We start from the raw sequence: 17,137 nt of genomic DNA on the forward strand, positions 1-17,137 counted from the left end.
TTCCCCACTTTGATCTCGGGGCTTCCAGTCCATATTCTGCACAGATGTTTCTGTACACTATGCCAGCCACTTGGTTATGTCGTTCCCTGTATGCTTTCCCTGCCAGCATCTTGCACCCTGCTGTTATGTGCTGGACTGTCTCAGGGGCCTCCTTGCACAACCTACACCTTGGGTCTTGTCTGGTGTGGTAGATCTGAGCCTCTATTGCTCTGGTGTTTAGTCCTTGAAACAAATCTCTTAAATTTTGGCTTTTGTCCACCCCTTTGTGAAGTTTTCTTATGAAAACTTGAAAAAAAAAACCCTTGAAAATTAAATAAATAATTAAATAAAAAAAGCAAACGAGCAACACAAAACAAACAGCTGGCACTGGTAAGGTACAACAGAACATAAATAAGATCTCAAGAGAGCTCGCTCATAACGTGATTTACAGTTTAACCAAAACAGCTGCAACACTATGGAGGATCAAAAGCAACATAATCAAAAATAAAAGCAGAAATGTATATATTTTGCTTTTGCCTTTTCCTTACACATTTCCTCCTCCTCTTTAATCACCGTGTGCATTTCTGCCTCAATATGCAAATAAGGAGGCTGTCTTCTTGGTCCAGCTCCTCTCCTATTGGTCAATAACCAGGAAGAAGCAGAACACTTCATTCGAGAGGAAGTGAAGTCGTAGCAGAGATGTCTCAGACAGCTGCAGAAGAGTTAAGGCATGTTGCTAGCTTAGCTGACAGCACCACAGTCAGTGATGACTATTTATTGTATCCCTCCCAAAACTTATATTTTTTCTGTTCTCCACCTCATTGACCAGCATATCAAGTTCTGCCTCAGTGAAATTTAGCTTCTTCGCTCTTTTCTCTGTGGTTGCCTTGGATACCATGAAATAACATTGATCAGCTGTATGGCGTGGAATGTTATTTTATTAAAGAGGAGGAGGAAATGTGTAAGGAAAAGGCAAAAGCAAAAAAAAACATATTTCTGCCTTTATTTTTGATTATGTCACTTTCGGTCCTCCATACAATACCATCCCTCCCCAGCTGATTATCCTTTTAACATAAGATTCTGTTATGAAAGGATGCGGGCGATCTGTATTTCTTCAACTCCTCTTCTGCCTCTAACAATGCTCTAATATTATTTACAAAACAGTCTGATCTGGGATCAGCCAAGTTCTCCTACAGACCTGCTGTTCAGTCTCATGCTGCTCCCCCTCATTCATTACACTCTCTGTGTGTGTGTGGACTTCCTGACAGAACCCTCCTCTGGTCTGCTGCTGCTGATCAGGAAGCAGGAACCCCTCCAACAACCAGGAACAGTTCCAGTGAGAACGCTGAGTGATGAAACATTTGTTGAAGAAGCTGAAACTGAAATGTTAAAATTAAAACAATCAGAACACAAACTAAAATCGTCTGAATGGTAGCCAAAAGCTAAAGCCAGCAGAACAGAAGCTAAAAGCTATAATTAGCAAAACAGTAGCTGAAAGCTAAAAGTAGCAAAAAGGTGGCTAAAACCCAAAACTAGCACACAAGTAGCAAAAAGCTAAAACTCACAAATAGTAGCTAAAAGCACAAGCAGAACATCCAGTAAAAACTAAAATTAGCAAAACAGTGGCTAAAAAATTAAATTAACACAATGGTGGCTAAAGGCTAAAACAATCACAGGGGTTGATAAAAGCTATATTAAGCAAAACAGCTGCTAACAACTAGAATTAGCAAAACCACAGCTAAAAGCTAAAATTAACAAAATGTTGTCTAAAAGTAGCAGAACAGTCACTAAAAGCTATAATTAACAAAATTTTGGCCAAAAGCTAAAACAAGCAGAAGTGTTGCTAAAGGCTATGAATAGCAAAACAGTGGCTAAAAGCTACAACTAGCAAAATGGTGGCTAAAAGCTAAAAACTAAAGCAACTGTGCCGAAGTTTTCAAAGAGCACAAAGTTGTTGAAGGATTTGTAGAAATCTTAATACTGTAATTTAAAGTTACAAAACCCAAAAGTTGTAGTCATAAAGTCCTGGACAAGCCGAACATTTTGATATGTGAATGGCTGAAACAGCTGAAATTGTGCTGAAATAGTATGAGTTCAAAGAACGTACAGAAGGAACTATCAACAGGAGAACAATGGGGTGAATTCAGCATTCACACAATTAGCTCTTATTTTCTGTTCTCATTCACTTTCTGTAACCCCCCCCCCACACACACACACACACACGGACCAGGGTTCTCCCGTCTGTTTTAGCTCCTTTCTGACCCATAAATCACACAATAGCTCTTTGAGTCCAACCCTGACACTGATACTTGTTCACTGATATGCATCAGGGGAAAGAATAACTGTTATTTCCCAAATGAGTGAATCAGAATCAATGACGCCCTCTTTTTCTGCCTTTCAAAACTTCTGTTTTCGCAGCATTGTGTCACAAATGACCTAACTGTGATCTGTTTCATTTCACGAAACTCTTGCTCTATTATCGCCCACCACCAAAGTCATTTCTCAAGACAAGATGGTTGTATTCCTGTCTCAAAGTGGGGGCTGGATCTTCAGATGTCCTCTGTTTAGTTTTTTTTTTTTTTTTTCACAAACCGAGGAAGTTGCTCTTGCTCCCACACTTTGGAAAAACAATGAGAGCGGCTCATGTGTCCCGGTCTTCTTCAGTGCACAGAGCTGCTCTGTCCTGCAGCCCGACTGCTGCCAAGGAGGGCTTTGGATCTATCCAGTCATTTCCACTCTCTACCTGTGTCCAGTTACAGTCACACACACACACACACACACACACACACACACACACACACCTTCACATCACAGTGTGACCTTCTGTCTTCCAGGCTGTTTGGGTTCAGAAAAGGACAAAGTTTAGTAATGCTGGTTGTTCAGTGGTGCCTTCAGTGACACATATTTAAAGTAGATTGTAATTGTCAGGCATAATTTAGATTTGCTTCTATTGGAGATTCAAAGACAGACGTTCTTTTTAACCGTCCTCAGCCTTCCTCAGACAATGTAACCCATGCAGTGCTAAAAACGTGAAAATATAGATTTTTGCCATAACTGAGATTTGTGTAAAAATGAGCCCATAAAGACACCATCAGCAACTAAAATAGCATATAATCTTCCTAATGTAAGTTTTTTTTAAAAGGTATGTCTTTAAAAATAATCCTTTGAATTTTTTTTTAATTGACCATTTTTCTTTGCCAGCTGCCATAGAGCTGGGAAATCCCTTCATATAATGTTTGGCGACATTATGAAGCCTGGAGATTCCCCCCTTTTTAAATATAGGGCTGGAATTGATGACGTCGCTCCGCCTACTCCTCCACACAGAATCAATATTCTCACGTGGACTATTTTTAAGCATGAAATAACTAATTACAGCTGAGCGTATTAGAAAAACTAGAAGCACTGAGAGAGTTGAAATATCCGCCAAGGCTGCAGTGTGATTAAAAAATATTGTGATCCGAATCATAATCTGGATCAGCACCAAAATTGAAACTATTGTTTTTTGTAACAACCCCAACATTTCCTGAAAATTTCATTAAGATTTCTTCATAACAATTTGAGTAATCCTCCCCACAGACAAGCAGATGCTACTGAAAACATAACCTCCTTGGTGGAGGTCATGATTTCTCTTGGAAATTGGACTTCCAGGTACAAAAGGACGTCACAGTTAGTCCTGTTTGAGCATTATGCTTAGATCTTCTGTGTTTTAGGATGGCACAATGTAGAGTTCTGTGTACATTTTTACAGGTTTTTTTGTGTCAAACCAAATAAAAGGTTCTTTGAATGTTATTCAGTGTGGAGGAAAGACCTGGACCCACACAGAAAGCAGAAACAAAAACCCAAAACTTTATTTGTGACTGAAAACATGGCTACAAGAAGGAGACAGAAAAGGCCCCAAAAATTTAATAAATAAATTATAAAAATGTATGAGTTACTGTTTCTTTCTTTGTTGTTTTTATTCAGTTTGGCTTCAACTAACAGCTGAGGTGTATGACAGACAGACCTAATTTAAACCCTCCTGCTGCCTTTGGGTCAAAATAACCTATTTAAAATGGAGGCCTACTGGGTCATTCTGATCCAAATGCAGCAGGGGGGTTAAAGTTATTTACCTGATGTTTATTGCTGGTTTGTGAACTAAAATTAGATGTTCATGCTTACATTTTTAATCTGTGCTTCTCATCTGCACTCTTTGTGTTCTTCCTTCCTCTAAAACCACAGCTCTGATTGCATTTTATTTTGAAACTCACCACAGGAAGTCCTCTTGTTTGAATCCCAGCTGGTTTCACACTTGAAGGGGGATCTTTATGCAGGACGCAGGAGCTGCAGGTTTGGGTTTAGTTTAGTCATTTAAATTCAGATCTTTTGTGATAAAAATATAGGTTCTGATGAAGCAGTGAACATTCTTTTATTTTTCTTTCAAAGCTGGAAAGGAACATGTGGAATATTTTATGCCAAATAACTTAAAGCACTGGACACAAGGTGAGAAAACGGATCTAAACTAAAACAAATATTTGACCCTAATTAGTTCCTAATTAATTTTATTAATAATTTTACCTGGATAGGAAGCTCTATTTCTGAAGATGAACTAGCTGGATCAAAATGAACTATACAGTGTCAGTATAATCTGTATTATTTTAGTAATCCATGAAAAATAAATTTGTGATTTACTGATTGTAAATGATGAGACTCAGTGAGCTTTTTTCTTTTTACAGTGTGATCAGTGTATTTTTACAACAGTGGGTTTAGTTAGTGGGCAGAGAGGTTCTTCAGATGTCCCAGATGAATGTTGGGCCTTCTCCCATCCTCCTCTCACTCTCATTCCTTTTCATCTTCTTCCTCTTTCAAACTTGCTATTTGTTTCTGCGGCAGCTTTCATCGTTTGCTGCTGGCTTTCTTCTGAAAATCTTATCTCTGTGTCTCTGAAACAAACAACCATGTAGCAGAGTGACATCGGAGAGGAACTCCTAAACTTGATGTCAGATCTTCACTGGATTCTATCCTATTTTGCAAAGACACAACTTTGAGATACTTTTAATCAGAAAAAAGAGTTATGGAGGCTTTATCTTTTCACATATTCCATTTTTTTAAGACAATAGACCAAAATACCAATATTGTTGGCATATCTTGTCTGAGAAATGAAAAACCACTTCAATAAATTATAAGAAAATTTGTCTCCTTGGTAGAAGACCATAAAGAAACGTGACCTGTGCTGCAAAATGAGTTGGAATGAGCAGGCCGCAGTACAAAATCCGTAAAAAAGATTGCGAAATTACGATTTACATAAAAATTAGCCCATAAAGACACCATCTTGTAATCCCAGTAATTAAAATAGATAATAATAAATAATAATACCTAATCTACTTTTAAATTAAAGTTTTCTAACAGATACACTATATTGCCAAAAGTATTAGCTTGCCTCCCTTTACACACTTATAAACTTTAGTGGCATCCCATTCTTAATCTATACAGGTTTAATATGATGTTGGCCCATTCTTTGCAGCTATAACAGCTTTAACTCTTCTGGGAAGGTTTTCCATGGGTTTAGAAGTGTTTATGGGAATTTTGACCATTCTTCTAGAAGCTCATTCATGAGGTCAGACACTGATGTTGGACAGAAGGCCTGGCTCACAGTCTCTGCTCTAATTCATCCCAGAGGTGTTCTGTTGGGTTGAGGTCAGGACTCTGTGGAGGTCAGTCAAGTTCTTCCACATCAAACTCACTTATCCATGTCTTTATGGACCTTGCTTTGTGCCCTGGTGCTCAGTCATGTTGGAACAGGAAGGGACTATCTCCAAACTGTTCTCACAAAGTTGGGAGCATGAAATTGTCCAAAATGTCTTGGTATGCTGAAGCATTAAGAGTTTCTTTCACTGGAACTAAGCGGCCGAGCTCAACTCATGAAAAACAACCCCACACCATAATCCTCCCTCAACCAAACTTTACACTTTATAGCCATCCCTCTTTTTAAACATCCATCCATCCATCCATCCATCCATACATCCATCCATCCATACATACATACATACATACATACATACATACATACATACATACATACATACATACATACATACATACATACATACATACATACATACATACATACATACATACATTATCTGTCACCTGTTCAGGAGTTCGGTCGTGTGGACAGCAGCTTGAGCATGGAGGCCCAGACATCTTTTTCCACAGCAGCCTCTTCCAGCTCCAAGGTGTTCCAAGGTGGCCAGCCGAGAGACAGCCTCTCCAGAGTGTCCTGGGTCTTCCTTAGGGTCTCCTACCAGTTGGACATGCTCAAAATACCTCCCTAGAGAGATGTCCAGGTGGCATCCTTACCAGATGCCCAAACCATCTCAACAGGCTCCTCTCGATGTGGAGAAGCAGCGTCTCTACTCTGAGTCCCTCCTGGATAACAGAACTTCTCACACCATTACTAAGGGAGAGCCCAGATACCATGCAAAGAAAATTCATTTCAAACCTCTGCATATGCAGTCTCATTCTTTCAGTCACTACCCAAAGTTCATGACCATAGTTGAGGATATGAACGCAGACTGACCAGTAAAGAGAGAGTTTTGCCTCGCTGTTCAGCTCCCTCTTCATTACAACCAACCAGTAAAGAGTACGCAATACTTCTGAAGCTGCATGGATCTCTCTGTCGATCTCAGGTGCCATTCTTCCCTCATTTATGAACAAGACCCCAAGTTACTTAAACTCCTTCACTTGAGGGAGCACCTCATTTATAACCCGAAGAAAGCAGTCCACCCTTTTCTGGCTGAGGACCATGGCCTCAGATTTGGAGATGCTGATTCTCATCCCCAATCACACTCGGCTGTGAAGCGCTCTAGTGAGCTCTAGTGAGCTCTAGTGAGAGCTGTAGATCATGCCAACAGGATCACATCATCTGGAAATAGCAGAGACAGAATTCTGAGGCCACTGAACCAGACCTCTCTGCATCCTGGCTGCACAGAGAAATTCTGTCCACAAAAGTCATGAACAGAATCAGTGACAACGGGCTGCCCTGGCGAAGTCCAACTATCAACCTGAAGAGGTCCGACTTGCTTTTGCACTGTTTGTATAGAAACTGAATAACCCATAACAACAGACCCCCAATCCCATACTCACCGAGCCAGGGTTCCCCTGGAAACACCGTCAAATGCCTTCTCCAAGTCTACAAAACACATGTAGACTGGTTGGGCAAACTCCCATGCCCCCTTGAGAACCCTAGTGAGGGCGAAGAGATGGACCAGTGTTCCATAGGTAAGATGGAACCTGCATTGTTTTTTCTGAATCTGAGGTTTGACTATCGACCAGCACCCCTGAAAAAACCTTACAGGGGAGGTTGAGGAGTATGATTCTCCTGTAACTGGAACACACCCTCCGGTCCCCCTTCTTGAGAAGGAGAACCACCACCCATATCTATCAATCCAAAAGCACAGCCTTTGATGTCCACACAATGTTGCTAAGGCGTGTCAACCAAGACAGCCCAGCAACATTCAGCGCCTTAAGGGACTCTGTGTGGATCTCGTCCACTTTTTAACTGCCTCGGTGACATCAGCCCTGTTTACGGATAGACCCAACCCTAAGTCCCTAGACTCAGCTTTCTCCATGGAAGATGTGTTGGTTAAATATACAGCTGGAATTCCAGAAGACATTACTCCAGACCAATAAAAGTCGAGTTTTCAAACTCGAGTTTGGCCCAACCAGGTGATAAATTGCCAAATTTCTGAGATGTAGAATTTTAAAATAATAATAATTCAGTATTGAAAAATTCCACATTCTGACTCATTTTGCCAACACGGGTCAAATATCAGAGTGGTGTAGAAGTTGTATATTTCAACATTTAAACCAGAAGCTTTCCTGTAAAAAACAATACAAGTCTAACCAACTATTTTACCCTATCCCTTATTTCTGTCTGCATCCTCAAGATGTCTTGGCCTGCTTTGTACGCTCAGCTGGTCGGGGTGAACCGTCATTCCACCTCTCTGGGTAAAATCTGGCTCTCTGTGCTGTTTATTTTCCGGGTCATGGTTCTGGTTGTTGCTGCAGAGAGCGTCTGGGGGGACGAACAGTCTGATTTCACCTGTAACACACTGCAGGTAGGATAACCAGTCAGTCGGATCATGTTTTATTATCCTGTTATGGTATATCAGTGTAATTAAGTACATTTGGCATTGTAATTTTAATATGTCTCAGCAGCAAGTCAAAAAAATCAGAAAGTGCTCAGTAGTCATGTTAACTAAAACTTTATAAACAATACAAGCCCATAATATATTGTCTCTGTATTCTATGCATTCAAACACCATAGTAACATGTTTCCTTATAAAGGCTGTACAGTACTCTGTATATGACTGACGTATTGAGACACAAACCAACCAAAGTAAAGATGAACAGTTTAACACAGTAATTATAGTCCCTTTTTAGGTGTGAAGAAGCCATTTTGGATTTTATGGTTGGTGTTGAAGTTTGTCAGAAATCTTAGGCTGTTTGAAATGTTCTCTCACCGGCGTTAGAGAGCATAATTCTGCAATGAGCGACACAGAATTTCCCTCTTTCCATTTTTCCTCAGCCTGGTTGTGAGAACGTCTGTTATGATCAGTTCTTTCCCGTGTCCCACATTCGGCTCTGGTGTCTTCAGCTCGTCTTTGTCTCCACACCAACACTGATGGTTTCAATGTACGTGGCTTACCGTAACCACAGCGATAAGAGAAGGCTCCTTCAGGTATGAATAATATCACATCTCGACTTACATTCATGATGGTCTAATATAAGTATCAACATTTTGTAAAATGTAATAATTGTTTGCAGTGCTTCAGGTAAATTTGTCTTTTCATTACATCTTTGGATTACTCTTGTCTGTTGGTTTATTTTGTCATCTATTGCAATTCTGTATGTCAGAGCTCTGGCCGAGCTGATTTACTCAGCAACAAGGGACAAGAAGACGAGATGGAGTCGCTGAAGAAGAGGAGACTGCCAATATCTGGCGCCCTCTGGTGGACGTACCTCTGCAGCCTGGTGGTCAGGCTGCTGTTTGAAGGTGGATTCATGTAAGATCTGAGGTTCAGATTTTCTTTCTGTCATTATACTTGTTGTAAATCTAGTCTAAGCATTTTTGAAGTGATGCTCAGTCAAGTGGTTATCATTAGTTAGTACTTTTGGACCAACTAGACGTGCCAGTCAGGTGGACTAATACGTTTGCAGCCTCAGCAACATCACCATAAACACGGTCTATGTTCAACACACAGACATTTGTGTCATAACATGAACATTGCGTTGTCTCTTCAGGTACGCCCTGTATGTGGTGTATGATGGCTTCCAGATGCCACGGCTGGTGCAGTGCCACCAGTGGCCGTGTCCCAACCTGGTGGACTGTTTTATCTCACGCCCCACGGAGAAAACCATCTTCACTGTTTTCATGGCCACTGCCTCATCTATCTGCATTGTCCTGAATATGGCTGAACTTGTGTATCTTGTCTCCAAGGCTCTCCCTAAGTAGAAGTAATAATCAGACAGTCAGGCGATTGAACAAAAGATTATTTTTCAGTAACCAGTTTATTTTCCCAGTTTTGATATTTTATTTACTCATGTGTCTTTAAATTTCAGCTCACGGTGACAGTGTTTTAGGAATGTTTGTGTCAGAGGAAGAGGAAATCAACCCGCAAAAAGAAAATCTGGATTAGTCCAAACCAGAAGTCACTTGAGTCTCCCTGAAGCTTTAACAGCAGACAAGTCATCACCAAGACTACTGGGACACTTGTAAATGACCTATGAGTGTAAATACATTTCCATAAAGAAGGGAATCTTTTATAAAACCCAAAATATTGACATGTAACATTGAGAGAATGTCAACAACTGAACACTGGATCTTCACTTGGAGCTGTTTGAGTCTGGGATTTATTAAAAATACTCATCAGTCAGAAACAAAGAGAGATATGATGAAGAATACTTCTATAGTGGGTTGCAAATGTATTCACCCCATTGGTAGTTTTTCTGTTTTATTTCCTGATTTGCCTGGTTAAACAAAAGTTAATAAAACTTGGAATTTAGTTGGAGTTTAAATCCCACCACAGTAAACTCTTGCAGGCTACCACTGAGCATGATGTCTCTTGCTCAGTGGTAGCCCCGACTATTTCGAGGTGCAAAAGCAATATCCATGAAGGGCTGAGTCTTTGAGAAGCAATAATGTTTTCAACATATGAGTAAGAAATTAAAACACCTGAAGAAAAATGATTTCCACTTTACAATAAGGGCAGATTTATAAAGGAATTATTCATGCTTTATAAACTGATTATTCATGCATGTTTAACACTTTTTAAAGCATTAATGATAAAAAAGGTGACTCTCGTTAAAAGGCCACCAGATCGACTTCATTGATAAGCAACAGATGGACTAGACCTTAGGGACTTGATTAGTAAATTACTTGATTTATTGACCTTTATCATTTATCAGGTATCAGCATCAGAGAAAACCTCAGGATGAAGCCTGGCTGCACACCAAACTTCTGTTTATTGGACAATAATGTCTGAAGATCTCGGAGCAGTTTGTAAATTCATCTTGTCTGATTGCAGCTCAGTGATTCCTCTCTGATCTCCCAGTTTGTCACATGTGCAGCAAACTAACTGCAGCTGACAGGAACTGAATCGTCTCAGTTGAAGAGAGCTTCAGAGAAACACGACATCCTGATATTCACTGGGAAGCTTCGACTGGAACCAGACAGAAAAACAACATCTGGATCCTGGAATAATCCCAGCTTCCATCTTTAAAGGACTGGAAGAGGAAGAAGTTTCCAAGGAATCATTTCAAAGAGGAGAAACAGATTGAATCCATGAATCTGAAAACTTGTTTCTGAGTGAAAGAGACAGACATGTACAGACTGAACTATCTGTTCAACAGTGAGAGGGTTTCTCTGCCAGGAGGAGACTCTTTACATCAAACTCAACACAGAAACACTGAGAGACAAGGACAGACTGTCACAAAGCTGACACGAATCGATAAATAACATCTGAAATGTAACAAGTGGAAGCTTCAGACATCTTTTTAATTGTTTCACTGAGTCCATTAATGAGCTCGAACAGCTGTTCTGTTTGCAGCTTCTGGTGGAAACTGGGTCAGTAAGAAAAAGGTTTCAGACACAATGAAGCTCACGTCCAAGATGCACGAAAACTGCAGGACAACATTTTAAGAAGACTTCTTATGTAAAGAATTTATTATTTAATCAATACCAGCCTTTATCAGAACCACCATAAACATGTAATGGAAATCTTTAAGTCTAAACACAAAAAATAAGAAGCAGGTATTATGCTGGGTAGAAAACCCAAAGTCCTCTAAATTCAAAGTATGAAATAATAATTAAAATGTAGATAGCAAAAAAAGCAATGGAATACATTTAAAAATAAACCATAGAAACAAGTGATATACTAGTACTACACTAACAAAGAATTAAAAATGAGAATATCATTGCTCGTACTGAAAATGGCTCTCAGATCAGGTCTGTTTCTGAAACACAGACATTCAGCTGTAAACTGGTTTAAACTGAGTTTCACTTGTAGTTTGTAGAACCTGAAGTTTCTCTATTTCTGTAACATTTCAGAACATTTTGGGTAAGAGAAAAAAACAACTAGAAAGTAAGTATTGTCTCATATGAATTAAATTAAAATATGAACTAAAGTGATTCACAAGTTTACATTATCAGATCATTTCATACAGTTCAAGCACCAAACATGTCTAACTCCTGAGTGGACAGTTCTTGTATCGTTACTTTGAGACGTTATCATAGAGTCTGCCTGGGCTCAAACATAAAAACCAGAATAAAAACTGTTTTTTGTTTTTTTAAAAAGTGCAACAGAGAAATCAGAGCTCACAACACAAACAGTTCTAGTCTCTGCTTGTTTTGACAGAATAAAAACTAACGGAGACGTCAGGATGATCATCAGGGTTTCATTATAAATACGAGCTCCATAAAATAAAAGAATCTGCAGATATGTCCTCAAGTATCAGAAACCATGAAGCAGTGACTTCCTGTTGGTCACATGACCTCCTGACTGACGGCTGCTTCACCAGATTTCAAACGTCTTGTCTTTCTTAAAAGGAGTTCTGTCCCTGATGTTGTTGCTGAAGAGTCTGAAAAAGATTAAAGCAGAGCAGAAGGCGCTCATTCAGTTACCTGAGATTACCCATGATTCCTCTGTGAGCCTCTGAGGAGAAGGTCTCCACTGATGAACGTTTGCTCACCTGACAGGGCCGATGTTGGGGTTGGTGGAGACCAGCTGGAGTAACGCATCAGTGGAAGCATCAGAGATCTTATTGTGACTCAGACTGGAACACAAACACACATCATGTTAGAGTCGACTGTCAGAATATTAAAGACAAATAAATCTGAAGCTGCTTTTATGTTCCTAATGTGCTTAAACACAGTCCTGATGAACAGATGTGAGTCTCCTCTAACAGAAGTTTGTCCTCGTTGGACAGAGGCTAACAGAGACACGTGTCTCTCCTGGATGTGGACTCATCATCACAACTCTTTGTTTGGCTGATATAAAACCCTGAATCGACTGATCCACTTTCTTTGTATCTGACGTCATGTTTGTGTTTGTCCCACAGAGAGGGGACGGTCTAGGACACTCACTCCAGGACGTGGACTTTGTGCAGATGTGGGACGAGTTGGAGCAGCAGCTGGTCAGTCAGCTGACAGTGACTGAGGTCCAGCTCTGTCAGACCTTCAGAGGAGTCCAGCATCTGGACCAGAGCTCCACAGAGCCTCTGATCCAGTGAGGTGTGACTCAGATCCAGGTCTCCACCCAGGGCTCTACAGAAGGACACCGCTCGTCTCACCGTGTCTCTCTCACTGTTCACAGGAAGCAGGGACAGCAGCTGGACGAGGACAGTCTTACTGACTCTAAACAGAAGAAACAGAGCAAAGAGCATCATTATGAATGAGAACAAGCTTCTCTCTGCTTCATCTTCATCAGAGGTCTTTCTCACCTGAGGTAGACTCTGTCCAGGACAGGAAACAGCAGGTCCAAGCTGCTGTCCTCCACCTCTAGGTCTCTCAGGTGGAGCTGTGTGTCCCGGCTGCTGTGTCTCAGGATGGAGGAGACAGCCCTGCAGTCAGCAGCAGTCAGAACCAGAGGCTCAGTCTGATCCTCCTCTGGTAGATCCACACAGGAGGAGCAGGACAGGTCCAAACTGTGCTGCAGAGTCCTCAGCAGGCCTGATGCTGCCACCTGCTGGCTGTCAGAGGCAGCGCAGCAGTGGATGAACCTCAGCAGCTGCTTTCTGTCCACACTGGTGGGACCGGAGATGAAGAAAACAAACTGGTCAGATAATAATACAAGTGAGAACTGTTTCATGTGGATATTAATGACAGCACTGAGAAACAAGCTCTAAAATCTGACCTGAGATCAGAAACTTTGTGCAGCAGAAACAGAATGGACTGGATTCCCTCTGTTGGTATGAAGGTCCACAGCAGCTTCAGTTTAACTTCTTCACTGTGTCTGAGGATGAAGAGCAGAGCAGCACAATCCTCTGAGTTCAGCTCTCTGCAGCTCAGGTTGATCACATGGTCCAGGGACCTCAGAAAACCAGGTATCATGTGACCGGCCTGGGATCTGTAGATCTCTCTGATGGAAGTCTCCACAAAAATCGGACTGAGCCTGAAAGAAAAAAGGGGATTTACAGCAATGCTTTGTTAACTTTCAGAATTCGGGAGAAAATGATGAAAACAATAAAACAAAACAAACTTGGTCATTTAGGATATAAAAAAATCCTGAAAGACCACCTTTTAAATATGATCCTGTCCAAAAAGGGCAGCAGATCTGCTGCTCTCTCCTGTAAGAAGCGGTTCTTCCTCAGGTTTACAGTGATGGTCTGAGCTGACGGCTGCTGCAGCAGAAAGTGAAGAAGCTCCCAGTTCAGACAGCAGGAGGACAAGTCTCCACCAACTTTACTCAAGAAGGACAGCGTCAAGTCCTCGTCCTGGATCTCATGAAGGAGGACCAGAAGCTGCTGCAGACTCTTGTCGCTCAGCCTGAAGAGATCACAAAATAAAAGCAATCAGTCTGTTTTTAAGTATCTATAATTAGTACTGTTGATGAAGTTCAGGAGGGACATTTACTTGACTGTGAGAGGAGCTTCATGAAGCAGCAGTGTGATGAGACTCTGAGCAGGGAGGCAGGACTCAGTCAGGTCTAACCGTCTGACGGTCCAGAACCTCAGCAGAGACACCAAACCACTGACAAGCTTCGACAAGACTCTCTGTGATGGTTGATCTTTGTTCAACACAAGAGAAAGTTCTTCAACACGCTCAGGGCCGACCACTCTGCCTCTTCTGACCCACTGAGACAGGAACAAGGCCACGCTGATGGAAAGTCTGAAACCAGAGAGAAGAAATTATGAACATAAAGAACAAAAGGTTCAGTGTTTAATAAGAAACAGAGACGGTGTTATTCAGCTTCCTGCCTCAGGCTGTGTAGTTGTGTTGTAGATCTAAAGAGGGCAGCAGCTCCTCTGACAGACATCTTGTTGGCTGTGAGAATCAGATCCACTTTAGAGCCACACAGCTGGAGAACTCTCCCCACAGAGCTGCAGGTTTTCCTGTTTAACTCTCCTGTTAACAGCAGGTTGAACTGCAGGAGCTGCAGGAGAACCACCATCTGCTGGTTCTCCTCTCTGGATCTCACAAACATGAAGGTACAAACCCTCTGGAAGAAGCCTGGATCACAGCTAGAACACAGAGGAGGTGGCAAACATGAGAATAAGATGTTTAACATAATAAAGGAAAGCAATCAGACTATACGAAAATACAGAACTACTACTTGATAGGAAAAGGTGCAAAAAATAACACACATATATACATGTGTTAATAAAAGTTTAATTTTTACTGCCTGATTTCAGTAAAGAACCCTAATTTACCTGAGCTGTGAGATATAAGGCAGACACTGTAGGAAACTCCTCACTTCACTCTCTTCATGTGGGCAGCCTGTCAGCTTCACTTGTTTCTTCTCTGATTGGAGTTTCAGAACTTCCAGGAGGATGGAGGTCTTTCTCTCTGAGAGGTTTATGGTCCAGACTGAAGGAGCTGACTGGAAAACTGACTGTAATGATGGAAGGAGACTCAGACCTGTTTTAGTCTCACAGTCCTTCATCTGGGAGAACAGATCCAGCAGGAAATCACTCTGATATTCTCTGTAATCATCATCATCATCATCCATGTATCTTTCATCCAAAGGGAATGTTTTATATCTGCAGACTGATGATAACAGCTCCAGCATCTTCTCTCCTGTCTGCTGTTCTCTCTCTGCTGCTGCACAGAACAGATCCACTAAGAACCTGATTTGTTCTTTAGGATCTGACCACTCAGGTTCAAAACTGTAACAAGAAGAAGGAAACATTTAGAGATGATTTGATCTCAGCTGCATAAATACAACCACACACTACTGATGGACTCCATCTTGTACATGTCTGTCCTGTTTAGGATGAAATTACATGTTAAACACATCTTTCATCAGAGCAGATGAACATTGTTTTTAGACTCTCACTGACTCACAACACAAACACTAATCCTGTGTCTGAAATCCTTTTTTGCAGTTGTCTCTGTGGTTTTATTTGCTGTCTGAGTTTAAAACTAAACCATTCAAACTAAAAGGAAACCTGAGTGAACAACCAAACCTACAGTCCATTTCATGTACAACAGGTGCTGATGCTTCAGAGGAAGAAAAACACGAGGGAGACGTTTGACATGATCGTATTCATGGAGAAAACTGCTGGGATGCAAAGTCAAACATCTTCAAATACAGAAATTAGGTCCAGTTGTTTTGTTTTTGAATTATTATTTTTGTATTTGCTACATCCCAGATAACTAAAAATCTACACCAGCAAAACCTGAATAAAATAAATCTTCATATAAATAAACAAAGAATTAATTTAATTTACAACCACTGTAAACCAAATGTAACTTTAAAACTAACATTAACTACTTTAGTTTTTATCTGGATTGTTTACCACATTAAAAAGGCTAAATAATTATTATTATATTAAATAATATATTATCCCTGTGAAAGGGTCACATGACATTACTCACTACGTAACGCCTCCATGCAGCAGCAAAATAATCCTGACCATGGTGGAAACTGCAGGCTCACCTGGAGCTGTACCATTTGTCTTTAAGTTTGGTTCCACTGATTCACTCAGACCACAAACAAGAGAACGGCCTCCTGTTGAGTGTTGGACTTTAAGAGAACTGATGCAGGTTCAATAACATCCAGTTTCTTCAGACATCTTAAATCACAGCCTGAAAGGTCAGTTTCTCTGTGAGATGAAAGAAACTTGACTTTTGTTGACGAGGTACCTGCTGTTTTCTGAAGTTTATACAGTAAATGCAGGTTTGTTCTGTTAGATTGTTGTTGCTACTTTTAGCCACTAGATGGACCTGCTGAGACACCACAGACAGGATGAGACCAGAGGGAGCAGGAGACTCAACAGAGTCTGTAATGGTGTCCTGACGTGAAAACAGGCGCGTAATAAAGTCCCATAGTTTTATCGGCCACCTCCTGTTTTTTATTTAGATCTGTGACATCAGTGCTGATATCAAACAGTTGTTGGATGAAATTTGTCTAAAACTGGGTGACCATGTTTTATTGCAGGCTTTTATTTTCCTTTTTTTTAATTCAAAACTTAGGACTTGACTGGAACATGTGAAAAATGACTTGTGAATATTTCTAGCATAGATAAAAATATTAAACTCAAACTAAGAAGCAGTTAAAAGTGAAATATATAGATGACAGAGTAAAATTTTACCCTGTAAAACATGACAAAGTTGAAACAGATTGATTACAATAATGTTCTTTTAGAGATGAACTCTAGTGTGTACATAAAGACAACATTTTCAGGAGATCATTTTAATTTTACAGCAACAAAAAAATTCACAAAGTTTACAAAATATGTAGAAATACCTCACATTTTATCTAGCGTTAAACAAATTAGGTAGAAATAAATTTACCTGAGCTGTGAGATATAAGGCAGACACTGTAGGAAACTCCTCACTTCACTCTCTTCATGTGAGCAGTCTCTCAGCTCCACTTGTTTCTTCTCTGATTGGAGTTTCAGAACTTCCAGGAGGATGGAGGTCTTTCTCTCTGAGAGGTTTATGGTCCAGACTGAAGGA

At 40.6% G+C, this 17,137-nt stretch overlaps 3 protein-coding genes across 3 annotated transcripts in view; 1 reads left to right on the forward strand and 2 right to left on the reverse strand.

Annotated features, from left to right (window-relative positions):
- Nucleotides 1–17,137, reverse strand: part of LOC108244131 (NLR family CARD domain-containing protein 3) — a 1,204,881-nt gene that overhangs the window by 1,160,811 nt on the left and 26,933 nt on the right. The gene's annotated exons all lie outside the window — the stretch shown is intronic.
- Nucleotides 4,303–10,259, forward strand: LOC108248497 (gap junction beta-6 protein-like). The gene is made up of 5 exons (XM_037973847.1): nucleotides 4,303–4,458; nucleotides 7,905–8,075; nucleotides 8,546–8,698; nucleotides 8,875–9,023; nucleotides 9,262–10,259. The coding sequence occupies exons 2-5, from the start codon at nucleotides 7,905–7,907 to the stop codon at nucleotides 9,470–9,472; spliced, it is 684 nt and encodes a 227-aa protein (XP_037829775.1). The 5' UTR covers nucleotides 4,303–4,458; the 3' UTR covers nucleotides 9,473–10,259.
- LOC108248495 (protein NLRC5) overlaps nucleotides 11,153–17,137 on the reverse strand; it is a 16,573-nt gene continuing 10,588 nt past the window's right edge. The window contains exons 7-15 of the mRNA XM_037973805.1: nucleotides 14,887–15,342; nucleotides 14,434–14,697; nucleotides 14,090–14,344; nucleotides 13,754–14,002; nucleotides 13,371–13,631; nucleotides 12,958–13,260; nucleotides 12,602–12,871; nucleotides 12,208–12,291; nucleotides 11,153–12,096 (exon numbers count right to left, since the gene is read on the reverse strand). Coding sequence (XP_037829733.1) covers nucleotides 12,030–12,096; nucleotides 12,208–12,291; nucleotides 12,602–12,871; nucleotides 12,958–13,260; nucleotides 13,371–13,631; nucleotides 13,754–14,002; nucleotides 14,090–14,344; nucleotides 14,434–14,697; nucleotides 14,887–15,342 — 2,209 coding nt within the window. The 3' untranslated portion in view covers nucleotides 11,153–12,029. The remainder of the gene's footprint in view (nucleotides 12,097–12,207; nucleotides 12,292–12,601; nucleotides 12,872–12,957; nucleotides 13,261–13,370; nucleotides 13,632–13,753; nucleotides 14,003–14,089; nucleotides 14,345–14,433; nucleotides 14,698–14,886; nucleotides 15,343–17,137) is intronic.

This window comes from Kryptolebias marmoratus, linkage group LG23 (assembly GCF_001649575.2).
Source record: "Kryptolebias marmoratus isolate JLee-2015 linkage group LG23, ASM164957v2, whole genome shotgun sequence".
Taxonomy (NCBI): Eukaryota; Metazoa; Chordata; class Actinopteri; order Cyprinodontiformes; family Rivulidae; genus Kryptolebias; species Kryptolebias marmoratus.

Excerpts from the sequence above, each read along its gene's own strand:
- LOC108248497 (XM_037973847.1), top strand. The coding sequence starts at position 7,905 with ATGTCTTGGCCTGCTTTGTACGCTCAGCTGGTCGGGGTGAACCGTCAT. Across the intron at positions 8,699-8,874 it reads ATAAGAGAAGGCTCCTTCAG|AGCTCTGGCCGAGCTGATTT; the intron begins GTATGAATAATA and ends TCTGTATGTCAG. Across the intron at positions 9,024-9,261 it reads CTGTTTGAAGGTGGATTCAT|GTACGCCCTGTATGTGGTGT; the intron begins GTAAGATCTGAG and ends TTGTCTCTTCAG.